We start from the raw sequence: 27480 nt of genomic DNA, 5'->3' as shown, positions 1-27480 counted from the left end.
TTAAGGAGTAAAGGATGGGAGTAGGAGAATTATGGATTCAAATGGGGGTTGAACTCCTGATTGGGCAGAAGTGAGATAACAGAAGTCTTGTCAAACAGGGATTGGTACTGGCGTTGCTGCACCAACGTTGTTAGGCTCCTTCAAGACAAGATCAGGAAATGACTGAAGAAGCATGCTAGCATATATCTAACTAGCAGTCACAGACTTTGAGTTTCTTCTAATGTGATGGTTTAGTCCAGAGTTTGGGGTTCTTTGGCAGAGTGGGATGTTGAGTAGAAGGTCATGAAGATCCCTGTTAGGAAGGACACAGACTGATGAGGGGCTGCCTCTTATCCCAACTCCCCTCTCTGTCCTTTGAACATGTTTGTGGCTTTTCAGTTTACCTGTCCTCAGGTGTTAATGGATAGATTAGTGTGGAATGTAACACCCATCAAGTGGTTGCTGCGTGACAGAGCAGAGAGGAGAGGCTGTGGGGTGTGAGACTCTTTATTCTGGCTCTGTCAATCATTTAATCGTTGCAACTAGCATTGAGAACTCTGTTTTTCTATCTGCACAATGAAGACAGAAAATGCTGGGCTGGGGAAGTGTCTCCCTGTGGACAGCCTAAATTGCACAATGGAGGTATTTTTCTCTTATGGACCTTGTCAGGAGCATCTTACCATGTCACTAGAAACACTTTTGTAAGTGACATCAGTTCACAGACTATGATGAAAATTGCTGCCAAGTTCATCTGAATTTTAATGTATTTATTTTAAAGAGTCAGAATGTGTGTGTGGACCTGAGGATACTCTACAACCTCACAATGGATCTCTGTTCCAAGTTGAAGGCAAGACATTTTTATACTGTAATTTCTGGCTATAAAAGGCCTGTATTTTCATTTGTTCCCATAGTCACAGTCACACTTAGTGTTTTGAATATGAAGTGAGATGTTTTCCTAAGGCCAAATTAATCTGTGCCTCACTCAGAAAATGAATAGGTAAAATGATTGGAGTTCAGTGAACTATTCTGTAGTTAAAATGGAAGAGTAAAATGATGCAAATACTCCTCCTCAAAGTAAGAAAGCAAAGGTCTTATGAAATTTCAGAATATCTCTACCAGATATTCAGATAGTAGTAAAATATTCTCTGTAAAAGAAATAAGATTTTTTTTAAAAAAAGAATGAAGAGGCTGGAGAGGTGGCTTGGCAGTTAAGAGCACTTGCTGCTCTTCCAGAGGTCTTGGGTTCAATTCCCAGCACCCACATGGTGGCTCACAACTGTCTGTAACTCCAATTCGATGGAATCCAACATTCTTACACAGACCTACTTGCAGGCAAAACACCAATGCACATTAGAAATAAAAATAAATAAAATTTTAAAAAGTATGAAGCCAGTAGGAGGAACCACTTCAGACAGGGGTCACTTTAATCCTTATACAACAAGTCAAATAGCTTTTCAACAAAATGCAGATAATAATTCAAAGCTGTATTGATATTATTTCTTCCATGAAACAGGCTTATGGCTTATGGCAACTATTTTGTACTTTGGAACTTCCTTTGATACCAATTTTGGCAGGTGAGTTACCATAAAAACAAAGTATAGTTATCTTTCTGGAGAATCTTTACATTGTTTAGGAATGAATCTTCTTTTATATATATATATATATATATATATATTAGAATCTTCTTCTATAATAGAGTGGGTACTGTATTTCATCCAAAGAGGTTGCTATCACATTTTTTTCTTCTGCAACAAGAGGATATGGGCTACATCACCTCCTGGTCTAGAAGGACTTGAAGGCCTGGCATCTAGCCATGGAAACCCCCTCCTTTTCTGTCTAGCCAGAAGGAGGTCTCATTGACATTTACCCACCTGTGTTATCTCAACTTCAGGCTAATTCTCCAGTTCTCTGCTCCTGCTCCTCTCTCCTAGCACTTGAGACCCTCCCTTTAAGCCCCCTCCAGGGATTTTGCCCATCTTTTCCTCTGACTAGGTACTGCTTCAGGGCCAGGAATGGCTCTCCACCCATAGTATGCAAAGGGCCTGGCTGGAACCAATGCAATCCCTACATCCTTCCCACCTTGGGACTAAACCCAGGACCTGGCTTGTGCTGGGCAAGTGCTCTGTCACTAGACTGTATTCCCTAGCAGGCCAGTTCTTTCAATGCTTCTGTTTCCTAACAAAACAGAGATTGACTTACAATGGGGCCTGAGTAAATGAACATTGCTATCATTAGGTCATTAGAGAGTAGGGCTCTTCAGTCTACTGAGAAGGATTGATTAATGCAATGAAAATATGACCTGCTTTTGATTTTGACTCACAGTGATGGAAAACCATAAGATTCCAGTTGACAAAGAAGAAATGGAGAGGACATCAGCACTCCTTGGGGTAAGCTAATATTTCAGAATCTGTAATTGTCATTGCTCTCCTTAGATTCTGATGTTTATTTCCCTTCCCTATTGGCCCTAGAATATTATTAGTACTGTTCATCCTTCTCCTGGACTCCTTGAGGGGAAGACCATGTGTTGAAGAGTTTGCAGCCCATTGACATCTATTGCACTGTAGTGGTTTGAATAAGAATGGCCCCAATAGACTTACATATTTGAAGGTTAGTTGTCAGGAAATGGCACTATTGGAAAGGATGAGAAGGATTAGGCAGTGTGGCCTAGTTAGAGGAAATGTGTCACTAGGGGTTGGCTTTGAAGTTTCAAAAGCCCATGCCAAGCCCAGTGTTTCTCTTGGCCTATGGATCAGGATGTAGAACTCTCAGCTACTTCTCCAGCACCATGTCTTCCTATGTGCCACCATGTTCCTCACCGTGATAATAATGGTCTAACCTCTGAAACTGTAAGCAAGCCCCCAATTAAATGCTTTCTTATATAAGATTTGCTGGAGAGATGGCTCAGAGGTAAAGAGCACTAACTGAGGTCCTGAGTTCAATTCCCAGCAACCACATGGTGTCTTACAAACACCCGAAATGAGATCTGGCTCCTGGCTGGCAAGAACATATGCAAGCAGAATACTATATACATAAATAAATAAATATTTTTTAAAAAGATTTGCCTTGCTCATAGTGTCTCTTCACAGCAATAGAACAGTGACTGAGACAGAAGTTAGTGCCAGGGATTTGGATATTGTGTGACAGGCTGACCATGCTGTTTGTTTAGAGGGATATGGGAGACTTTGGACTAGAAAAGTGGTTGAACACTTTAAGTAGGGTTTACTGGGCCCTTCTAGTAGGAGGATGGGATATAGTAGTGGTGAGAGCGATGCAAATTTTAACAGCTGAGCTCCAGGTTTCAGAGGGGAAGAATATTAGCAAGTGGCCTAGAAATCATTCTTGTGATATTTTGGTAAAGAATGTGGCTGATTTTTGCTCTTGCCCTAAAAATCTGCCTGAGGCCAAATTGAAGTGTTTTGGATTATTGGCATTGGCAGAAGAGAATTCAAGACAGCCTAGTATTGACACTGTATCATGTGGTTATTAGTAATCACTTTTTTTTTTTTTTTTTTTTGATTTTCAGAACAGGGTTTCTTTGTGTAAAAGTCCTGGCTATCTTGGAACTCACTTTGTAGACCAAGCTGGCCTTGAACTGACAGAGATCTGTCTACCCCTGCCTCCCAAGTGCTGGGATTAAAGGCATGCGCCAACACCACCTGGCTAGTAATCACTCTTACATATAATGAAAAGGAGCAAACTGGACAAAGAGAAATATAAAATATACAATGTGAGGAGAAAAAGAATACCATGAAAGATGATGTTGGAGCCAATTCCTGTGTCCAAGGAGTTAAAAAAGCTTAAGAAAAGCCTGTTGCTAAATGAAATAAGGGAATGGTGACCTCAGGGCAAGACCCCATACAGCTAAACTTCCAACTTATAAACAGGAATTAAAGAAAAGCTTAAACTGTAAAGGAAACCATTAACATCAGAAAGCAACTTTAGCAACAGCCATGTGTTTCTGGCTTTAGAATCAAGGATACAAGAAGGGGTTGTGGAATCTCCATCCATAGCTAAGGAAACCCATTGAGGCCAGACATGTTTCAGGGGTGTGCCTTCATATAGGCCATTTCTTGAAGCTGTGAAGGTGAAGCCTGGATTGTGTTAGAGACCACAAGATGTTGGAGATGCCAGAGTCATGGGATACCAGCCAAACTGAGTTGCAGAGTGGGTGTAGAACCAGCCCAAGAAAAAGAAGTATGTTGTAGTCAAGAAAGCTAAAAGGAGTTGTAGATCTGAAGAGCACTTTGATGTCAGACATGGAGATGCAGAATTTGGAGTTTGTCCTGCTGGTTTTTGGTCTTGATCTAGTTCAGTATTTCCTCACTCTGTTCCTTTTCCTCCCTCTTGGAATGCTAATGTATATTCTGTGCCATTGTATATTGGTAGTGAAAGGGAAAAATCAGTAGCCATCTTGAGAGACACTTTCCCCTCCCCTCCTCTAAAGGTATTTGCTGACCAGCAGTTTTCGAAGTGACCAGAAGTTGAACTTACAAGGCTGGAACAATAAATCTATGTATTCTGGACTTGACAAAACAGGATATGGGGAGTAATGGGCTCAACTGACAAGAAATTGAGCTTATAAGAGAAAAGGACTGGGACAATAAATCTGAATGTATATATCCTGGGTTCAACAAAATCAGGGCATAGGGAGTAAAAATTTATGTCTCTGTAGATACCCTGAATCCTGTTAGCCATCAGTTCATGCTTATAGTTCAGCCAGTAACTTCAAAGAACTACCTCACCCCTAACCCCCTCATCCAATCCCAAGCTGCATGTAAACCTTTCCTATAAAAACCCCTTTGAGTGAGTGTTCGGGAAGTTCTCCTCCACCCACTGTGTCCAATGTTGGATGTGGACCAAGCTTGCTTGTTTTGTTATTAAAAGCCTCTGTGTGCTTGCATCAGATATTGGCTCTGTGGCGGTCTTGCTTGGGGGTTTTGCAACCTGGGCACAACAATAGAATGTGATCTGCTTTTTTAATTTTGATTTTACAGGGGGTTACAGTTAAGAAATTTCCATGAGCCGGGAGGTGGTAGTGCATGCCTTTATTCCCAGCACTCAGGAGGCAGAACCAGGCAGATCTCTGTGAGTTTGAGGCCAGCCTGGTCTACAGAGTGAGTTCTAGGACATGCTCCAAAGCTACACAGAGAAACCCTATCTTGAAAAAAAAAAATTCCATGTGTCTCAACACTTTTAAACAGTGTTGAAATTATGATAGACTATGGAGACTTTTGAGGTTGGACTGAATGCATTTTTGCATTATGATATGGCTATAACCTATGGAAGCCATGGAGGGGAATGTAATGGTTTGAATAAAAGTCCCCCCAATAGGGGCATATATTTAAATGTTTAGTCACAGGGAGTGGAATTATTTTAAAGGATTAGAAGGATTAGAAGTTATTGCCTTGTTGGAGGAAGTGTGTTACTGGAGGTGGGCTTTGAGATTTCAGAAGCCCATATCAAGCACAGTGTCTCGTGGCTTGGCCTGTGGCTCAAGAGTAGAACTCTCAGCCAAGTGATGATGGCACAGCCTTTAGTCCCAGCACTTAGGAGGCAGAGAGGCAGGCAGATCTCTGAGTTCCAGGCCAGCCTGATCTACAGAATGAATTCAGGATAGCCAGGGCTACACAGAGAAAACCTGTAAAACAAAACAAAACAAAGAAAAAAAAAAAAAGAGGCCACATTGAATGCTTTGTTTTGTAAGAGGTGCCTTGGTCATGCTCTTCACAGCAACAGAACAGTGACTAAGACATGCACTCATGTAGGGGGGGACAAGCATTGCACCCAGTGTGTGCGTGTGCGTGTGCGTGTGCGTGTGTGTGTGTGTATTGAGGGCGGTCTTCAGTGGGCCATTGTTGTGGGATATTTTGATTGCACTATGACACTCCAAACTGTCAATAAAGTTTACTTTGAATCAGGGGATGGAGCCAGCAACTAGCTGGCCGGAATTAGCCATAGAGAAGCCAGCAATTTGGATAGAGAAGACGCACAGGAAGAAAAGCGTGGGGACGAGAGTTTGAGCTTCCCTTTTGGTTCTGGGATGAGGAAAGAGACATGTCTCTTGTGATGTCTCTGGCCAAAAAGGATGGTCAACTGGTTGTTTCTCAATTTCTCTGATCTAGCAGATTTTCAGCCCCACATCTGACTTCCAAGTCTTTGTTAGTAAATAGAATGATAGAGACTTATAATTTAAACTTTCATAAACCAGGCCATGGGACCAATAGCCCTGCAAGGCTGTGGCCTCAGTGACCTGTAGGGCACTGACTGTGGGGCCATGATACTGCAGATGATTATTAAAATATCAGATTCAGGTCAGCTTCTAAGATAACAGAAAAACTACATTTGGCGCTCCAGCATGTAGCATGACCACACAGATGGAGAAGTCATGCCAGCCAGCACCACCACAGTCACTGCCTGAGCCTCTCCAAGAGTCACTCACAGGACTCCAGAAAGTGGGCTTGTGACTTGAAATCACAGGAGGGGCTTGAGCCCTCTGCTTATGGTACTGTTGCTGAGGACAAACTGAGAAGTCAGCAGACTTGGTAAGACACTTGGGAAGTCCTTGAGGAGAGAGTTAAATAATATTTAAAAAAATCTTTCCCATTTTAAGACTTGGGAATATCACAATGTAAGGAGTTAGGACTGTATAGTGCTACTATGGATGACTTACGTATAGAAAAATAAATGAGGGGATAAACCACTTAGCTGGGATTGACATAATGCCAACTGTAATTACTATCAGTTTGGTAATTCATATTTTATCCTTTAAAAAGTGGTTTAATAACTGAGCCAAAGATGAAAATTTGATTAAAATATAAGCCTTAGAAATACTTACTATTGATAAGATACAAGCCTTAGAAGGACTTCCTATTAATAAGAAACAAGCCTTAGAAAAATTTAGTGCTGATAAGGTACGAGCCTTAGAAAGACTACCAATGAAAATAAGAAAAATACTTAGACACAAAAAGAGGAATTTAGAGCAGAACCTACTGCACTGTTGCATTATGAAACTGAAGAGGAGCATCCCAAGGTTATTAGAAAACCAACCTTAATTATCCATTTACCATATAAGAATGACCGCCAGATGATAGGTACCCCCAAGGCTATGCAGAAGGTAACTGGGATCCTGTAGAAATGTTAGATTTGAAGAGATTTAAGGAAGCAGTCATTTCATATGGTATGCATTCACCCTTTGTGAACCAGATGTTAAATTCATGGGCAACTCAGAACAGAATTATTCCACTAAACTGGAAAGATTTAGCTATAGCAATATTGGAAGCTGGTCCTCAATTACAATGGAAAACATGGTGGAGCTAGGATTATAGAACAACAAAGTAGGGCTAGAAGTATTGAAATTTCCCAAGACCATCTTTTCAATTGTAGTCAGTATGCTGATTTGCAAAGACATTTTATGATCACACTTTGGCTGTATGACATATAGCAGCTTTGGATGCTTGGGACAGGGTTGAAGAATCAGGAAAGAGGACTGAGTCATTTACTAAAATTATAAGAGACCCAAAAGAAGTCTTCATTGATTTTTTTTTTTTTACAAAGATTGACTTCAGCTGTAAATAGAATGATATCATATCCAGAAGTTAGACAAATATTAATTGAATCTTTGGCTTTTGAAAATTGCTAATTCACAATGCAAAAGTGTTATTAGGCCCTTAAAGGGATGATCAGCACCTATAGATGAATGAACCCAAAATACAGTTGATATTTGATCTCACACTTACAATGATACTTGGATAGGAAAGGTGATTTCTAAAAATTTCAAGAAAAATCAAAATGTCAGATGTTTTAATTGTGGTAAACAAGGTCATTTGAAAAGGTATTTGTAACATGAATGTTAAATGATCTTTTAATAAAAAACCCAGATCCTGATATTGGGGTAAATGCTGAAAGATCAGAGAGATGGAGGTACAAGCCACAACCATCTGTTACCTCTAGGATTCCTTAGCCTGAAAAAAACTTTAGTTCCTATCTCCTCATGCTTTATATCCCTTTATCTACCCAGCCATATTACTTCCTTCATAGTGCTGGGATTAAAGGCATGTGATTCCCAAGTGCTGGGATTAAAGGCATGTGACTCCCAAGTATTGGGATTAAAGGTGTGTGCCTCCACTGCCTGGCTCTGTTTCTCTCCTAGACTGAATCAATGTCATGTAGTCCAGGGTAGCTTTGAACTCACAGAGCTCCAGACAGAGCTCTGCCTCCTGAGTGCTAGGATTAAAGGTGTGTACCACCACTGCCTGGCATCTATGTTTAATCTAGTGGCTTGTTCTGTTCTCTGATCTTCAGGGAAATTTTATTAGGGTACACAATATATCATCATAGGTATTGTAGATAAGATGTTCCTAGAAACAATGTTTTTTCTAGAGATAATCCAAACAGAAGGCACCAGCCTTTTGGAATATGCAGAAGCTATGGCAAAGGCTAGCATTGGACTAATAAATGCAGATCAACAAGGGACAGGCAAGGTAACCTTTTTGCCATTGGTTTTGAGGGGCCTCCTGCAGGCTCCAATATCAAATTTGGTTCAATCATTCCCTACCAGTATCAGAGAAACTCATTCTCAGAGCAGTTAAAAAACTGATTACCTGTTATTAAAAACCACACAGCTTTGGATGTAAACAAAGACAGAACAGCTTCAATAAATATAACAAAAAGTTCAGGAGAGACCAGGAGACAAGTATTTTGGCAAATGACCATTGACCAAAGCTAATGCATACAAATAAATGGCATTGAAATTGAGGGTTTGGTAGACACAGGTGCAGAATTAACAATAATTTCACCAAAATCTTGGCAACCAGAATGGCCTCTTCAGGAAGTATATGTTCTCCTAGGGATTGGAACTTTATCTCAGGTAAAATGAAGTGCAAGATGGGTCGAATGTATAGAGCCAGAAGGACAGATAGGAAAATTGAAACCATAGGTGGCTAACATAGCAATGAATTTATGGGGATGTGATTTGTTGCAGCAATGGAAAACACAGATTAACATTCCTCCAATCTCAGAAATAAACCATAAAATAAAGAATGCTTCTGAAAGAATTGTTAAAAGTTATTATCAAGAACAGTCACAGACTGTTACAGTTGTACATAAACAAACACAACAGGTACCAACAGCCCTACCTTTAAAATGGTTAACTGACAAACCTGTGTGGGTGGAACAATGGCCTTTGACATCAGAAAAATTGCAGGCACTAGAACAGCTAGTTCAGGAGCAGTTAAATGTTCAACATATTTAAGAATCGACCAGTCCTTAGAATTCTCCTATATTTGTCATTAAAAAGAAATCTGGAAAATGGAGAATGTTAACAAATTTAAGAGTCATAAATAAGGTGGTTCAGCCAATGGACTCTTTAAAGCCTAAAATTCCCTTGTCTTCTTTATTACCCAAGAAATGGTCTATTATAATAATTGATTTTAAAGACTACTTTTTTACTATACCTTTACAAGAACAGGATAGAGAAAATTTTGCCTTCACAATGCCTACTTATACTCATTCCCAGCCTGTTAAAAGGTACCATTGAAAATTTCTTCCAAAAGGAATGTCAAACAGCCCCCACCTTATGTCAATATTCTGTACAATAGCCATTAGAACTAATTTGTAAACAGTTTCCTCAATCTATAATTTACCATTATATAGATGATATCTTATTGGCTGATTCAGGTGCAGATACTTTAGAAAAAATGTTTAATGGAGTAAAGAGAATTTTTCTTGTTGGGGATTACAAATTGCTCCTGAATAAATACAAAGAGGAGAGTCTATTCATTATTTAGGATATCAGATAGGTTTACAGAAAATTCTGCCACAAAAAAGTACAAATCAGGAGAGATCAATTACAGATTCTAAATGATTTTCAAAAATTGCTGTTTCTCTATGGCTAATTCTGGCCAGCCAGTCACTGGCTCTGCCCCTGAATCAAGGTAAACTTTATTGATGGCCTGGAGTGTCACAGAGTGATCAAAATATCCCACAACAGGCCATCAAGGGCTAGACTAAGTTAGACTAATTTTCTTGTGTGGACATTTGATCCCTACAGTTCATTCAAGGAATTGGTAAATTTACTAAAGAATGAAAAATATGGAAAGATGCATAAAGATGAATGAAAAATATTTTAATTCCATATAAATTACCCAAAAGATAACTCTGGTATCCATCACCCAGGTCAAAGCATGGGATATCCACAGCCTTATGTGCTTTTTCCTGACAGAAACTGTGTTCTGCTTCTAAAAGTAACCACTACCCTGCCTTGGAAGACATTTCATTCTTGTTATTATTCATGTGTCCTCTATTTCAGTGTCTAAACAGTATAGTTTAGTTTATTATCGAACTGTGAGTAAATTAATAGTTTGTATACAACTTCTCAGTCTTCTGCACCTTAGCCTTGATGCTGTCACACAGTCTGTATGCTCTGCCATGGGTGACATCTGTCTCAGTCAAGAAGCACCTGGCTGTTTGAAGGTTGCAACGATCATAAATTGTGCATGAGTTTGGTCTGTTTTCCTGATTACTAATGAAGTGAATTGCTTTTCTATTATTATTGGCTATTAATTTCTCTTTGAAAACAATCTGACCAAGTCACTAAAGTGTTTTTACTACGTGTGTGTGTACGTGCATGTGTAGAGGTCAGAGGACAATTTTGGGGAGTTAGTTCTCTTTCCACCATGTGAATTCCAAGGGTGTAGCTCAGGTTACCAGGCTTGTACTTTTACCTATTGCCAGCCCTTCTTCTAAATTTTTTACTCATGTTTATATTTCTTCTTATTGGCTTAAAGAATATCTTGATCTATTTCTGTCTTCTGAATTCTAGAGCTGGATCCCTTTCCTAGTTCTAATATTGCTGAAAAACATATTCTTTCCCTCCCTCATTTTGGTGTACTTTTATTTTTGTTTAAGTTTCAGCTATATTTAGGAAAAGGTAATTTATGAGCCTGAAAATTCCCCCACAAGTCAATATGTATGCTTTTAAATGTTCATTTTGATAAGTTATAGATGACTTTTTATTCCATTAAGGGCTTTTGTTGAGAGTTCCTTGATGAGCAGATTGAATTATTTTAAATCATAAAATCTGTGAGTGATAATATTTCAATTTTTCAGGCTCACCTCAAGGAACTGGAGCAAGAAGCCCATTTTGTTGCAGGAGAACAGTTTCTCATAATGAGTAATAATCAGCTTCGCGAGGTAAGGCTCAATTTCACTTGTTTGTTTTGAGTCAGGGACTCATTTTGTAGCCCAGACTTGCCTAGAACTCACTCAGCAACCCAGGCTGTATGCTTACTCCAACCCATGACAGTTCTTCTGCCTCATCTTCCAAAGTACTGAGATTTCAGCTGAGGGCCACCATACCTAGCTGGTAATGTTAAGTTTTGTCCTTTCAAAAAATTGTCTTGCTCATGTGTAGATGTAACAGTCTTATTAAATAAGAAACCCAGAGCCAAATGCAGAGTTAAAAGCCCAAGAGGTCAGAGTAGTAGCTAAGAGCTGAGACTTAAAACCGCTTTCTTACTCTTCCTGCTGCTGCTGTCCTTCCCCTCTGAAAGAAGCCTACTTCCTGTGTGTCTGTCTTTTTATTGACTTTCTATACTGCTTTCTTATTGGTTGTAAACCCAACCACATGACCTCCTCATCACTGCCTGTCTATACAGACCTCTAGGTCTCTATGGTTGGTATTGAGATTAAAGGAGTGTGTCTCCATGCTAGCTGTATCCTTGAACACACAGAGATCTGCTTGTCATGTGATCGGGATTAAAGGTGTGAGCTACCACAGCCCAGCTTCTACTATGGCTTGCTATTAGCTCCTACCCCCAAGCAACTTTATTTATTAACATACAAATAAAATCAAATTTCAGTACAAATAAAAATCACTGTACTCATGAATTAAAAAGATGCTTTATTCTGAATTTATAATGTTGTCTGAAAGTGATGTTATTCATGTTCTCACAAGTAATGAACATTTTCAGATACATTAAGTCAAAGTCCTTATAAATGAGGAGCTAAGCCTCTTTTACTCTTTTCAGTGTATGTCTTCAGGCCTTGGCTATAACTATGATGGTTATGTTCATTTTCTCAAATTCGCATCTTTCTTCACACATGTGCATTGCTTTTGTTGAAGATCCTCTTTGGCAAGTTGAAGCTGCACCTATTGAGTCAGAGGAAGCATCTTCCCAGAACTGGGCTGCAGAACCAGCTGTCCACATCAGAGGCCATGGTAAGAGTTTAGCTTCCTTATCTTTCTGACATGCTGATGTATCTGTACCAGGTACAGGTTTCCTTCGGTGCTGGCAGGAGACCCTGTAGACAAGGTGCTTCCACCCAAGGTTATGCTCCTGGCTGTGCACCAACAGATGGGCAGGTAGCACTCTCTAGGAATGCCTGGTTGGCTATACTTCTGGCAAACAATAATTTAGTGCAATTTTTGCTCTTTTTAAGAGTGTGTGTGTGTGTGTGTGTGTGTGTGTGTGTGTGTGTGTGTGTGAGAGAGAGAGAGAGAGAGAGAGAGAGAGAGAGAGAGAGAGAGAGAGAGAGAGAGAGAGAGATAGAGAATGAGTATTTGTGTATGTACATACTTGTGTGTCTCGTTCATGACTATAGGTAGCTATGGAAGCCTGGAGAGAAAGTTGGATCCAATGCAGCTGAAGTTTCAGGCAATTATGAGCCACTCAAGTGCATGCTAGGAACTGAACTTGAGTGCCTTGTAAGAGCAGCAGTCACTCTTAGCCCCTGAGGCATTGCTCTAGTTTCTGAATCTGACATTTTATGTAGCTTCTAGGGGCTCTACCTCTGGCTATCAGGCTTGTGGAACAAGTGCTTTTGTCCTCTGAGGTATCTCCTTGGCCCAGTTTTGCTTTTTGTTTGTTGTTGTTGATGTTTTTAGTTCAAGGACAATTTTGTTAGTGATTAGAAGAAAACAGAGCAGATAAGCTGGAAATCTTCAAAGCTGTCAGAGAAGGGAGACAGAGAAGAGGAAGAGAGAAAGCCATGCCTTTTGAGTTAGGCATGGCAGTCAGCAAGCAGCCAAATGGCAGACAAGTAGTCACATGGCAACAGGATAATTTGACTTTTTTGTGTTTCTATTTGTCTCCTTTTTCTTTTCTTTTTTTCTTTTTGTCTTAATAATCCAAGTAAAACTATAGGCAAATACTGATGAAGAGTTGTGGTTATAGGCACCCTTGTCTTGTACTGGTTTTAGTGTAATATTAGCTATAGGTTTTCATATATGGCCTTTATTATACTGAGATATGCTTTTTCTGTTTCTAGTTTCTTGAGAGCTTTTATCATAAAGAGATCTTGAGCCTTGTCAAAGACCCTTTCTGTATCTATTGGCATAACCATGTGATTTTATTTGTTATATGTACAATCTTTGTATCCCTAAAATAAAGCCAACTTGGTCATGGAGCATGATATTTCAATGTGTTGTTCAACTTGGTTTGCAAATATTTTATGGAATTTTTGTGTCTATGTTCATCAGAGAATCTGTAGTTTGTTGTTGTTTTTGCTAGGCTCTTAATCTGGCTTCAGTATCAAAGTAATACTAGCTTCACAAAATGAATTTTGCAGTGCTCATTCCCTTTCTAATTTCTAGACTAGATTGAGAAGCATTGGTTAACTCTTTTTTTTTATAGATTTATTATTATTTATTATGTATACAGTGTTCTGCCTACATGCATGCTTGCAGGCCATAATAGGGCACCAGATCTCTTTACAGATGGTTGTGAGCCACCATGTGGTTGCTGGGAATTGAACTTCTCTAGAAGAACAGCCATCTCTCCAGCCCTGGTTAACTCTTTTTTAAAGGTTTGGCAAAATTCTACAGTGAATTCAACCTATTTTGGGCTTTTCTTTTTTTTTTTTCCTTTGTGCATTCAGTAAGTATTACATGATGTATACATGCCAATGTGCAAGTGTGTGTGCCATGTGTGCACATACATGGGCCAGAAGAAGACACCAGGTATCTTCTATAATTCTTGAACTCAGTGCCTTGAGACAGCGTTTCTCACTGAACCAGGAAGCTCACCACTTTTGCTAGGTTGGCTGACCAGAGAGCTCCCAGGATTCACCTGTCTGCACACAACAGCTTTTATGTGGATGCCAGGAATTGGATTCAGTTCCTCATGCTTATACATGAAGCACTCTTATCCATTAAGCCATCTCTCCAGCTGCCCTCCTCCTTGAGTTTTTCATAGGTGGGAGAGTCTATATTACTGTCTCAATCATATTGCTTGTTATGGATTTGTCTGTTTTTATCCCTTTAGGTTTGTTTGGGTGGGTTGTATGTATTTAGGAATTTATCTACTACTTCTTCTAAAGTTTCCAGTGTGTAGGGGGTATAAGTTTTCAAATTATTCCCTAATGATCCTCTGGAAATTATAGAAATCCCCCCTTTTCATCTTTAATTTTATTAATTTGGGTCTTCTTTCCATTTCTTTTGATTAGTTTGGCTAAGGATTTGTCAATCTTATTTGTTTTTTTAAATCAACTATTTTGATGATATTTCATATTGTTCTTTTTAGTTCCCACTTCATTTTATTATTTCTTTTCATCTATTGCTTTTAGACTTGACTTGTCCTTAATTAATGTACCTGAAGGTACATTATTAAATAGTTTATTTGAGATTTCTCTGATCTTTTAATATGAGCACTAAGATTCTAATAAGATGTGATTTAATTTTTATTTGATTTTAGGAACTCTTTAGTCTTCTTGATCCTACTATCCATTCAAGAATATAGTGTATATTCTCTGCATATTTGTGTAGTTTGTCATGCTGTCAACTTCTTACTTTATTCTAATATGATGTGACATTATTCAAGAAATTATTTTGATTTTTTAATATTTTAAGACTTGTTTGATAGCTTAAAATGTGACTTATTTTAGAGAAAGGTCCATGAGATGCTAAAAAGAATGAGTATTCTGTTTGATGGGATGTTCTATAGATATCTGTTATGTCCATTTGACCTATAGTGCAAAGCTAGACTCTGAAGTTTGTTTGTTTCTGCTCAAGATGATTCCTCCTCTGCTGCTGGAAAAATGGGTAGTTAGTTCCTCCTTTCCACTGCTTAGCCTTTCTTTTTCTCCTGACTTTCATTTGTGTGCTGGCTAGTCTTATGTCAACTTGACTACAAACTAGAGTTCTCTGAAAGGAGGGAACCTTAATTGAGGAAATGCTTTCATAAGATCCTAATGTAAGGCATTTTCTTAATTAGTGATTGATGGGGGAGGGCCCATTGTGGGTGGAGCCATCCCTGGGCATCTCGGAGAATAAAAAACCTCCGAATGATTTTAACCTAGACCCACAAGTCTAAGTAATTATAATCTTATTGACCCCAAAGTTTTGATCAATGGACCAAGTTACTGTGGTCTGGGTTCTATAAGAAAGGAGGCTGAGCAAGCCATGGGGAGCAAGCCAGTAGCAGCACCCCTCCATGGCCTGCATCAGTTCATGCTTCCAGGTCTCTGTCCTGTGTGAGTTCCTGTCCTGATTTCCTTCGATGATGAACAGCGAATTAGAAATGTAAGCCAAATAAACCTTTCCTCCCCAACTTGATTTTTGGTCATGGTGTTTTCAACACAGCAATAGAAATCCTAACTAAGACACTTGTCCTGTGATCTCTTGTGGTTTTTTTTTTTTTAATCTCTTCAGTTTAGAGTGTATCCTCATTTCCCTCACTTTTCTCAATATTGACATCACACAGAGGTTGTTTCCAATTAACTATCTTGGCGCACCTCCTCTGAGGCTTTGTTCTTAAAACAAACTCCTTTGTTTGTTTGTTTGTTTGTTTGTTGTGCTGAGATTGTAGATATATTTCACCCTACCTGGTTTAAAGCAAATTTTTTTTTTTTTTTTTTTTTTTTTTTTTTGGAGACAGGATTTCTCTGTGTAGCCCTGGCTGTCCATGGTGTTTTGCCATGGGTGTCAGGTGTTCCCTGGAACTGGAGTTACAGACAGTTGTGACCTGCCATGTGGGTGCTGGGAATTGAACCCAGGTCCTCTGGAAGAGCTGCCAGTGCTCTTAACCACTGAGCCATCTCTCTATTCTTTTTGTTTTTCTTTTTGTTTTTTGAGACAGGGTTTCTCTGTGTAGCTTTGGAGTCTGTCCTGGAACTCACTCTCTAGCCCAGGTTGGCCTTGAACTCACAGAAATCCACCTGCCTCTGCCTCCCAACTGCTGGGATTAAAGGTGTGCGCCACCACCACCTGACCAGGAATACAGTTTTAAAGAGTAATGAGACTGCAGTGTACCTAGAGTACACCTAGATGCTCAAAGCTGACAAGTAATCTCATTGAAGAGATGTGGATTGGAGTAAATAAGTAGATTCAAACTGCTGTAGGGAAGCAGTGACTGAAGCGCTGGTTTGGGTTTTCTGTGCCATCCTGATTTTGACTTTGTGACAGGGAAAGTTGTGTCCACTCATCTTAGCCTAGGCTGGCACTTAGAACAAAGGACTGTGGGATCCTGTACTTACTGACTGCTCCCATTTAGTTTGTGAGGCTCAGCAGAAGGTTGTAGGAAAATAGGGATCTCCTATAGAGGATGTTCCTCTAGGGGCTTGATCAAAAGAGATCACAGGATAAGTGTCTTAGTTAGGGTTTCTTTTTTTTTTTTTTTTTCTTTTTTTTTTCTCAGTGTGTAGAAAGTAAATTAATATCCCGTTCTGGATAGGCAGTGCAGAATTGAGGAGAGGATTCAAGTTAGTCTTCATGCCTACCTCATCTAACCGTACTTTGATTTCCAGGTCTGTAAAGGAAGTATTATATTGTATTTTCACTACTAGGACCTTGTGAGATTTCAGTGAGGGTATGTATGTCTGTGCATGCCTAACGTTACTAAAGATGGTCTACAAGATAGACTGCCAAAAGATCAGTAACATCTTTTGGTCATCTTTGACCTTCTTCCAGCCTCACTCACAGCAAATCCTGTGGTTTCTCCCTCCAAACTGTATTCTGAATCTGCCTCCTTCCTCCTATCCTCACTTTATCACCTTTGTCCTCTGTCACTTAAGTCAATCCACACCTCCTCTCCAGAGTCTCACTACTACACCTACGTGTTAAAGCTATGGAAACATCTTGGTGCTGCCCTGAAAACACTTGCCATGTCTTCCTATCACTTTCAAAATCACACACAGCCCTAGACCATGTCTCCGGTCCTTTGGCTGTGGCACTTCTATCCAAACACCAACTGCCCATGGTTCTCACTACAGATAGACCCTAGACTGACAGCAAATTTTTGCCTGATAGTTTATAATTGTCACCTTAAATATAATTTTAAAAATATCCTCTTAGAAATGCAAATCAAAACAACTCTGTGATACCACCTTACACCTGTCAGAATGGCTAAGATCAAAATCACTAATGACAGTCAATGTTGGGGAGGATGCAGAGCAAAGGGAACACTCCTCCATTGTTGGTGGGAATGCAAACTTGTACAACCACTGTGGAAATCAGTACAGCAATTTCTCAGAAAATTGGGAATTGATCTACCTCAAGACCCAGCCATAACCACTCTTGGGCATATACCCAAGGAATGCTCAACCATACCACAAAGATACACGCTCAACTATGTTCATAGCAGCACTATTTGTAATAGCCAGAACATAGAAACAACCTAGATGCCTATCAACTGAAGAATGGATTAAGAAAATGTGGTACATATACACAATGAAGTACTATACTACTCAGCAAAGAAAAACAATGACAGCATGAAATTTGCAGGCAAATGGATGGAACTAGAAAATGTCATCCTGAGTGAGGTAACCCAAACCCAGAAGAACAAACATGGTATGTACTCACTCATAAGTGGATTCTAGATATAAAGCAAAGAACAATCAGACTGCAACCCACAGAACCAGGAAGGCTATATAGCAGGGGGGACCCTAGGAAGACTGTGGCTTATAATAAGTTTTGGGTTTACTCAATTACTGGGCAAGCCTCAATCAAACATTTCACTATTAGGATAAGAATTTATACTGTATCAAGCTGATAATAAAAAAATAAATAAACAAATAAAATGGGGGATTAATAAATAAATCTAAAAAAAATACCAATGCACATAAAATAAAATAAAAAAAAAAGAATATCCTCTTAGCTGGGTGTGGTGGCAAATGCCTTTAATTACAGCACTTGGGAGGCAGAGTCAGGTTGATCTCTTTGAGTTTGAGGCCAGCCTGGTCTACAAAGCAAGTTCCAGAACAGCCAAGACTACACAGAGAAACCCTGTCTTGAAATCCACCCCCCCCAAAAAAAAAGAATATCCTCTGGCTACAGTAAGGCCTGTAGGTACTTTCTACACACTGTGAAGGCAATATGAAGGCCTAGACTTGACTTTGCAGACTCCGTCTTAGGGAAGGGCCACCATCTTAGACCACCTGATGACCAGGGGCTGTACTCAGTTTTGGGAAGAACCTCAGGAATGTGCCGTAACAACTCAAACAGATACCCTAGAAGCAGCCAATTAAGAAACAGGGCAGTGCTGGTGATGGTGGGTGACGTCTTTAATCCCAGCACTAGGGAGGTAGAGCCAGGTGGATCTCTGTGAGATTCAAGGCCAGCCTGGTCTTCAGCACAAGATCCAAGACAGGCACCAAAACTGCACAGAGAAACCCTATCTCAAAACACACACAAATTGAGTAAAGGGAATGGTGATCTCAGGGCAAGATCTGACCCAGCTAAATTTCCAAATTGTGAAAAGGAATTACAGAAAAGCTTAGAGCTAAGTGTGGTGGTGCATGCCTTTAATTCCAGCACTCAGAAGGCAGAGGCTGGTGGATCTCTGGGTTTGAGGCCAACCTGTTCTATAGAGCAAATTCAAGGACAGCCAATCTTAGGCAGTGAAGAAAACTGTGGAAAACAGAAAGCTGGTAAAAATGTTTTTTTTAAGTGACAGTTGTTTATTGGGTCATTGAACACAGAGATGTCACACCGTGCCCCACATATGTGTGCAACCACTGTGAGTCAATGAAAAGCATATATATGTGTATGATTTTTTTTTTTGCTAAGATGCTTTAAATTTGGAGAATTTTGTTCTGTAACATAACGAAGAGATATATTTACATATATATAGTCATAGTCACAAGTGAATATAAATTATATAGAGAGACACTTTCTCTTATTCTGTATGTACCTTACTTCTTTTCTTCTGTCTTGTGCTCTCCTATGGTCCTCCAGTCATCTAACTAGAACAATATCTCACATCAGAGACTCTTTCATTAACATCCCAAGAACTCAGGATTGTTAGGATGTCTTGTTTGCTGCTAATAAAGGCAGTGTGACCATATATAAGTTACTTCTTCAGCTTCAGATCTTCTATTTGTAAAATGATGATGTGGTACTGGGAGGAAAGAATGTGCTAAATGTAGCAGCTGGTGAAGATATAATTGAAGATCTCTGGGTTTGAGGCCAACCTGGTGTACAGAGCAAGTTCAAAGACAGCTAAGCTTAGGCAGTAAAGTTAACAATCAAAAGCATAAAGCTAGGGTTGGGGATTTAGCTCAGTGGTAGAGCACTTGCCTAGCAAGCTCAAGGCCCTGGGTTTGATCTTCAGCTCAAAAAAAAAAAAAAAAACAAAAACAAAAACAAAAAACAAAACAAAAACCTATAAAGCTAGCAAAGATGTAATTGAATGAGGGGGCCATTTTCCAACCCCAGCAAGCAGCAGAACTTAGCAGCTTTGGCCACATGGTTCTGGCTTTAGAGTTAAGGATAAAAGAAAAGGGTTATGGAATTTGCCCTCTTCAGGCAAGACACCATGCAGGCATGGTGGTGGTGACTGACATTCATTTACAACCCAGGTGCTGCATCATCTCGGAAAGAGTTCATTATAATATAGAGATAAAGAGACAGAAAGACAGAAAGGAGAGAGAGGAAGACAAGAGAAGAGAGGAAAAGTGGAGATGTGTGCACCTCATGGTGGGGAAGAAAGAGAGCGGAAGAGAGGAAAGGGAGGGAGTTTTCCTTAAAACGAGGCTTTTAGGTCAGGACCCAGGGAGGCCCCAAAGCGTGAGATTTCAAGGGATGGGTCAGAATATTAACAGATACTTTTAGGAGGTGTGGCTTTGTTGGTATGGTATGTTTTTAGGTATGTTCAACCTACTAAGACAGAAAGCTTATGATAATACCATGTAACTGCTGTGTGGCAAGAAATAAATATTTCATTCTCCTAGGTGTTCCTGCTTCTTTTCAGACCCTGAGCTCTGTCTACCACTACAGGCTACTTTTTCCTCTTTTTGAACTTCATATCAACAGATTAGGATCAGTACTGTTTGTTCAATACTGTAGCTTTAGGATTCAAAGCTTGTGCTACCTCCCTGAAGTTTCACCCAGATTTCTGAGTCAAATGTTGGGTGCTGCTATAGCATGGATTTTATGTTTGGAGGCACCTGACTTATTCCTTTATGTGGGATTTAGATTTTGCTAATTTAAGATCTGAAGAAGACTCTTATTTCTTAGCTCATGTGAAATAATTTAGTTCCTGGGTAGATATCAGAATGACTTTGTAAAGGGTTGGGATTAAGACACCTGATAATCTGAGTTTGCTATGAGTCTTCATGTTGGAAAATATGTTAGGTTACATTATTTATTACTAGGACACTCTCCAGTTGAAAGTAAACATTTGCATTGTTGAAATGAAGAAATTATATTGGTAATACATATTTTCATTTTTTAGTTAAATTCTCTACAAGATCTTCACCCATTACCCAAGATAATTTTGGAATATAGACAGGTAAGTTGACTGTGTGTGTGTGTGTGTGTGTGTGTGTGTGTGTATGTGTGTGTGTAAATGGTTTGTGATGAAGGAAAACTGTCCAACCCTGTCTCTATTCACAGCCCCATGTTTGCTGATGCGTGTGAACAGTATTCTAAAGAAATAAAATTTCCTCAACCAACTTCATGTCAGCCCTGCTTCTTCATATCCTGATGTTATCTTACTCAAGTCTGAGTCTGCTTTGCCCAACATTGGGAGCCCAAGGAGTTATATGTGAAAGGAGACTGATGGCCTGTCCCCCTGTCCCTTCAAGTGAGAATAAGACTTGTACCAATTCTCACAAAAGTCCGGTCATTCCTCTGGTTTCCAGCTCTAGGACAGTGATGTTTACTGGGTGTTTACTGGTATGCCCCCTTTCCTCTCTTAGCTATTCATGTTTTCTCTGTTCACATACCTGTCCTTTACTTCATGGTTTCTGTTACCCGTAATCACATTTACAAACCAATCAACAGTGCTGTTATTTGCTTAGACCCTGTCCTGCAGAAATACACTGATACCAAACCAGCCATCCTCCTGGAATAATATAAGGGTTGGGAAAGAACTAGAAAGAGCCCCACTGCTGGGAATACTGAAATTAATATTTGAGAATTTGCTCAACTTTGCAGCTTCTCTGTAGCCTAGAAATGTTGCAGAATAACAGACGGGCATCTTTCTTTGTGGACTTGTGTTATTCAATCCTGGCACTACTTAAGGTTGTCCAAGGTGAATTCTGTACCACATGCCCAGCCCTATGTCAACTACTGCTCTGCAGTTGGTCTCTTTGAGTACTTAAACAAGTTTAAGAACATAACTATTCTTGTCTTTATGATGTAGGTTCACAAGATCAAGTCAACTTTTGTAGATGGATTACTAGCTTATATGAAAAAGGTAACAAAGCTTAACAAAAAGAAATTGGGATTAGAACTAAGGTTTATTTTGAGTTCAGATACATATGCCACTTTTACAATCCCAGTAAAGAAGGAAAAGTTCATCATTCTTGGAACTATGGACTGTGGTCATATTATTCAATATCCACACAATGCAGGTTAGTTTTATGCCTTCAGATCCTCCATATAAGAGGCAGTTCAGCAGCTAGCCTGCTTTCACATCACAGTAATGTCTTTTTCTAGAGCCATTTAAGGCTCTCAGAATTCTCTAGAAGAACATACTTGTGAATACACACACACACACACACACACACACACACACACACACACACAAAGGGGATATATTAGAATGGATTACAGACTGTGGTCCAGCTAGTCCAACAATGGCTGTCTATCAACAGAAAGTCCAAGAATCCAGTAGTTGTTCAGTCCACAAGGCTGGGTGTCTCAGTTAGTCTTCAGTGTATGCTGGAATCCCAAAGAAGTAGGCTCCAATACCAGTAAAGGAATGGATTCGCAATGAGAGAAAACAGGCAAAAAGAGAGCAAGCTTTCTCCTATGTTCTTTATATAGGCCACCAGCAGAAAGTGTGGCCCAGTTTAAAGGTGGATCTTCCCACCTCCAAAGATCTGGATTAAAGGTGTATCTTCCCACCACAAAAGATCCACATTAAAAGGGGGGTCTTCCCACTTCAAATTATTTAATTAAGAAAAAAATCCCTCATAGGCATACCCAGCCACTTGAGTTTTAGTTAATTTAAGATATAGTTAAGTCAATAACCAATAATATCCATCACAGGTAGACATTACTATTTCAATTTGCACATGAGAAAAGTACAGTCAGGGGTCTCTGTGACTTATAAGACTTCACAACAAGCCACAGCATTGTGACATAATCCCACTTTGAGTTTATGCTGTCCCTACAGCCCTTAACCCACACATAGACTTAATAACTGACATGGATCTACTTGTCCTGGTGCTGCTTCTATTTGGGTTAGAGGGGACAGCTGGCTCTGATCCCAAGACTGCTTTATAATGTTCAAGAGCAAGGAGGGTTGTAGTGGAGAGTCTGTGTGTTCTTCCTTACATCATATTGCCTGGGTTTGAACTGATTCTTCTTAAATGATCAAGGGCTCCATCTCTTCTACGTGGAATCAGACCGGAACTGTGACAGGGAGACTTTCAGCCAAGCATCCTGTAAGTTACTTGACCGTTTCTGTGTCTCACTGTATGTTTGGTTCTGCACTATTCCCAGAAGGGGACTTCATGCTGCTAATTGTGTTTGACTCCACATGTTTATTTCTCTGGTATTGAGGCATCAACTCTTCTATAAGAACAAGAAACTCAGGCACTTCAGTGATGTGCCTCTCTCCATTGCCCTTTTCAGGGTTTTCCTGGGAAGCTGGCTTCCAAAAGTGTTATCTGATGAAAACCGTCTCCATTTTGTAATTTCTAAAGACTATTTTTAATGGAAAGTTATAAATTCCCTTGCATTTATGATGTAGTTTTAACGATACTTTTTGGGTCTGTTTAAAAGATAAGGTCTTGCTTTGTAGCCTAGGTGCAGCCTCCTGAGTGCTAAGGTCACAGGTGTGCACCACTCCCAGATAGCTTTCTAAACGGCTTCATACTTCTGATACAAAGGAGAACTAGGTAATGTGCTTGCAGCACAAGCATGGGGACCTGAGGAGTTCAATCACTAACACCCATATAAAAATGCTGGGGGTAGTCGTGTATGCTTATAATTCCAGGGTTGCAGAGGTGGGAACAGAAAGGTCCTTGGGACTTGATGGCTAGCCAGCTTAGCTTATTTGGTGAGTTTGGGGCCAATAAGAGGCCTCATTTCAAAAAACAAAGTAGATGGCTCCTGAGGAATGACACCCAAGGTTGTTTTCTGGTGTTCACATGCACACACCCATACAAACATGTATATATACACACAGAGATTTGTTACTAATTTCTCATGGAAAAGTTCTTCAAGCATAGAAAGAAATATAGTCTAACAAATATCACTTTTATTCAAGTTGGAAAGTCTTCTTTTTATACTTTCTACTAAACATATGTTCATAAAATACTATTTTCTATAATTTTATTTTTAATATCTCTTGCTACTATATATCAATCTGAGTCCACTTATATTTAAATTCTTGAATTACATATGTGACTAATACAAATATAAACTAAATAATATTTATAATTAGAAATGTTTGACATAAAATAATGTGGAAGTTTAAAGAAGAAGAAAATGTAAGTCATCTTTTCCTATCTGTTCTTCCCATTAGTCCCTGATTAGTAGCTAGAGCTTTACCAGATGTATTAGTCAGGGTTCTCTAGAGCAGCGGTTCTCAACCTTCCTAATGCTGCGACCCCCAACCATAAAATTATTTTTGTTGCTACTTCATAACTGTGATTTTGCTACTGTTATGAATTTTAATAGAAATACCAGTGTTTTTTGGTGGTTTTATGCCACCCCTGTGAATGGGTCATTCAGCCCACAACTTACAGGTTGAGAACCACTGCTCTAGAGGAACAGAACTGATAGAATGACTCTCTCTATATAGATGTAGAAAGATGATTCATTAGAGTGATCTACAGGCTCTAGTCCAGCTATCTACCAACAGAAAGCCCAATAATCCAGTAGTTGTTCAGTACAGGAGGCTGAATGTCTCTACTGACCTTCACAATATGAAGAAGTAGGCATTAATGCCAGTAGAGGAATGGACTTGCCAGCAAGAGTAAGAACAAGCAGGCAAAGAGAGTAAGCTTCCTTCTTCCATGTCCTTTATATAGACTGCCACCAGAAGGCGTGGCCCAGATTAAAGGTATATCTTTCCATCTCAAAAGATTCAGATTAAAAGTGGGTATTCCTACTTCCAGTGACTTAATTAAGGAAAATAAATCCCTCACAGGTGTACCCTGCCACTTGGGTTTTAGTTAATTGCAGATGTAGTCAAGTTGACAACAAAGTCCAGCCATTATACTAGGCATCTATCTGTCTGTCTAGATAGATATATATATATTTTTTTTTTCCAGTGACATAGGCAGAAGAGGCACCTGCTGACCTAACTCAGGTGACTGTGCAAGGAGGAAAAAGAGGCCAGCTTGGTGTGGGTGCTCTCTTGAGCACAGGGAGCCTGCTCTGGTACTATAAACTCTTGGGTCAGTTGTCTTTCAGGTCTCTCACACTTGCTCTAGGAGGTGACCATGAGGATGTCTACCTTTCAGAGTATACATCCACCTGGTCTACAATACTACAGGTTCAGGCCCTCTTTGAGTGTCTCTGGCAGATTTCTTTCTCTGTTTCTTGCTTTTTTTTTCTGCCAGCATCTGCTTGTTACAGTCCTGTAGCAGGCTTACTTTTGGGCCACCAACCAGCCCCCAAATAAAGACACTGAGACTTACTATTAGTTATGAATATCTGGCCTTATCTTAAGCTTGTCCCACTAGCTCTTATAACTTAAATTAACCTATTTCTCTTGACGTCTTCACTTTGCCTTGGGGCTTTTTACTTTTCTTTCATTCTGTATGTCCTACTCTGTATCTGGCCCTGGGTGTCTCCCTCTCTTTCTCTCTCTTCCTCCTCCTCCTCTTTCTCCTCCTCCTCTCCCTCCTCTTCCTCTTCCTTCTTCCTCTCTCTCTTTCACTCTCTCTGACCTAGATTCCTCCTCCTTCTTATTCTTTCTGCCTACCAGCCCTGCCTATCCCTCTACTGCCTAGCTATTGACTGTTCAGCTTTTTACTAGACCAATCAGGTGCCTTACTCAGGCAAAGCAACACATCTTGATATTGTTAAACAAATGCAACATCAACAAATGTAACATACCTTACACATAGTTAAAGTAATATTTCACTTGGGTTGTGCAGATACCTATGAGAGTGAATCATAAACATGTGGCTCTCTCTGAGCTTCATGAGTTCAGGCCCCACTGCAAAGAGCATTCTGAGAATGTGTCCTTTCAAAGGATGTTCCATTTTTTCTTTGATAGCTTTGTCATATTGTCTTCTAAGTTTAGCCCTCATCTCTGCCATGAGCCATGTACGTGGTACTTCCCACTGTCCCCAGGCTGTAGTTCCTGATTAGTTATGTCTCCAGATCTTCTCAGACAGACTTTCCTCTGACCAAGATTAATTCAATGTTTACCTCTGTTGTCTCATAATATTAGTATTTTCATGTTTTTACACATAAAACTTGAGTCCAGCTGTATATTATTTAACCAGATATTATTACCATAGGATGTCTGGAGTTTGAATTACAGTTTTCCTTTAACTGAACAAAATTCAGTTGATTAACCATAAGCTTTGCACATGCTAGGTATGAGCTCTACCACTGGGCTTCATTCTGATTTCTGACAAATATATTTAGACTTACTTATTTTATTATTGTATGTGTATTATGTACCATGTGTGTGCCTGGTACCTGCAGAGGGCATTGGATACCCTAGAACTAGAGTTACAGACCATTGTGTGCTGCCATGTGGGTGCTAGGCATCCAACTTGAGACTTCTGAAAGAGTACCAAATGCTCTTTAAAAAAATATATTTTTGTTTATTTCAAGACAGGGTCTCACTATGTAGCTCTGGCTGTCCTGGAATTCACTATGTAGACTAGGCTGGCCTCAAACAGAGATCCATCTACTCTATACCTGGCTTTATGATATTTTTATTTTTGAAATATAATTATATCATTTCCCCTGCTTCCCTTCCTCCTTCCCACATGTCCCTCCATGCTGCTGCTCTTGCCCCCTCTCAAATTCATTGCCTCTTTTTCTTTGTTACATATTGTCTTTAAATCTATAAATCTAACCTGCTCATTCTGTATAATGTTACTTGGTATTGAATAACCATTTCCAGAGCTCCTCCTTGGGGAAGACTGTTTCTCCTGCTCTCAGCATTCCTTAGTTGTCTGTAGTTCTTTGTCTAGTCGATATGATCTCTTCCTTCCGTGTTATCATGTCTATTGGTGTTGTCATTGTTTAGAATCTGTTTAGACTGCTGTTTTGATAAGACTTCATGGGTGGAGCTTCTCTGACTTTCCTAGGAGACGCAACCTCACAACAAACTTCCTGTTCCTCTGACTCTTCTGCCCCGTCTTCTGAAATGATCTCTGAGTCTTAGGTGCAGGAATTGTGTTGTATATGTAACTATTGGATCTAGACACCACATGATCTCTGATTCTCTGTGTTTTGACCAGTTCATGGTTTTTCTGTAATGGTCTCTGTTGCAAATCAGAAGATTCTGATAAGTGTGAGAACTACACTTAACCTATGAGTATAAAGATAAGTATTTTAAATGTAGTTAGAGATTTTGCTGGTTTAGTAAAATGGCAATGATAGATTCTCCTCCAGGATCCAGCTCAGGTCCTCTGGGTTATATGTTCAAGGTACATGGTATCTTCAGCAATATCAACTTACCTTCCACCTCTGGGAGTCAACTAAGGGCTACAGCATTAGCCTGTGGCTTCTCATGGTTGGTCTGGAGCTTTAGTTTGATAGTGTATGGCTCTTAAGTGTCAGCCCAAATGGGAAAATTTAACTTGAAATATATATATATATATAAACATACCCAAGACTTAGATGTATTATTTGTAAATTTAGGTAGATAAATAATATACAACTTTTTTCAAAAATCCTTACTGTTATTTTACCCTCCTTCTTCCTTTTGTATTTATCTCTTTCCTTAATCCTACCTCCCCATTTTTCACATTTCCCCTGTCAAATCACTTGTACTCTATTATTCCCCTGTTCTGCTGCTCCTCCTGCCATGGCCCCCTTTTATTTTCCTGGCTTCTGTAGTTACGCCAGTTTATACACTCACATCTGAAATCTGGGAGCTAAACACCACAGATGAGAGAGAACATGTGACATTTGTCATT

General features: G+C 39.6%; 1 protein-coding gene across 2 annotated transcripts in view; it reads left to right on the top strand.

Moving 5' to 3' along the window:
* Positions 1 to 27480, top strand: part of Poln (DNA polymerase nu) — a 158282-nt gene that overhangs the window by 47117 nt on the left and 83685 nt on the right. For both annotated transcript variants that reach the window (XM_036201016.1, XM_036201017.1), the window contains 8 exons: positions 758 to 826; positions 1493 to 1553; positions 2302 to 2366; positions 11086 to 11169; positions 12101 to 12196; positions 20646 to 20702; positions 21558 to 21611; positions 22741 to 22806. In XM_036201016.1, coding sequence (XP_036056909.1) covers positions 758 to 826; positions 1493 to 1553; positions 2302 to 2366; positions 11086 to 11169; positions 12101 to 12196; positions 20646 to 20702; positions 21558 to 21611; positions 22741 to 22806 — 552 coding nt within the window. The remainder of the gene's footprint in view (positions 1 to 757; positions 827 to 1492; positions 1554 to 2301; positions 2367 to 11085; positions 11170 to 12100; positions 12197 to 20645; positions 20703 to 21557; positions 21612 to 22740; positions 22807 to 27480) is intronic.

The sequence above is a fragment of the Onychomys torridus genome, chromosome 10, assembly GCF_903995425.1.
Source record: "Onychomys torridus chromosome 10, mOncTor1.1, whole genome shotgun sequence".
NCBI classification, from domain to species: Eukaryota; Metazoa; Chordata; class Mammalia; order Rodentia; family Cricetidae; genus Onychomys; species Onychomys torridus.
Note: the sequence above shows the minus strand (reverse complement) of the source record. Positions and strands in the feature narration are given on the sequence as shown.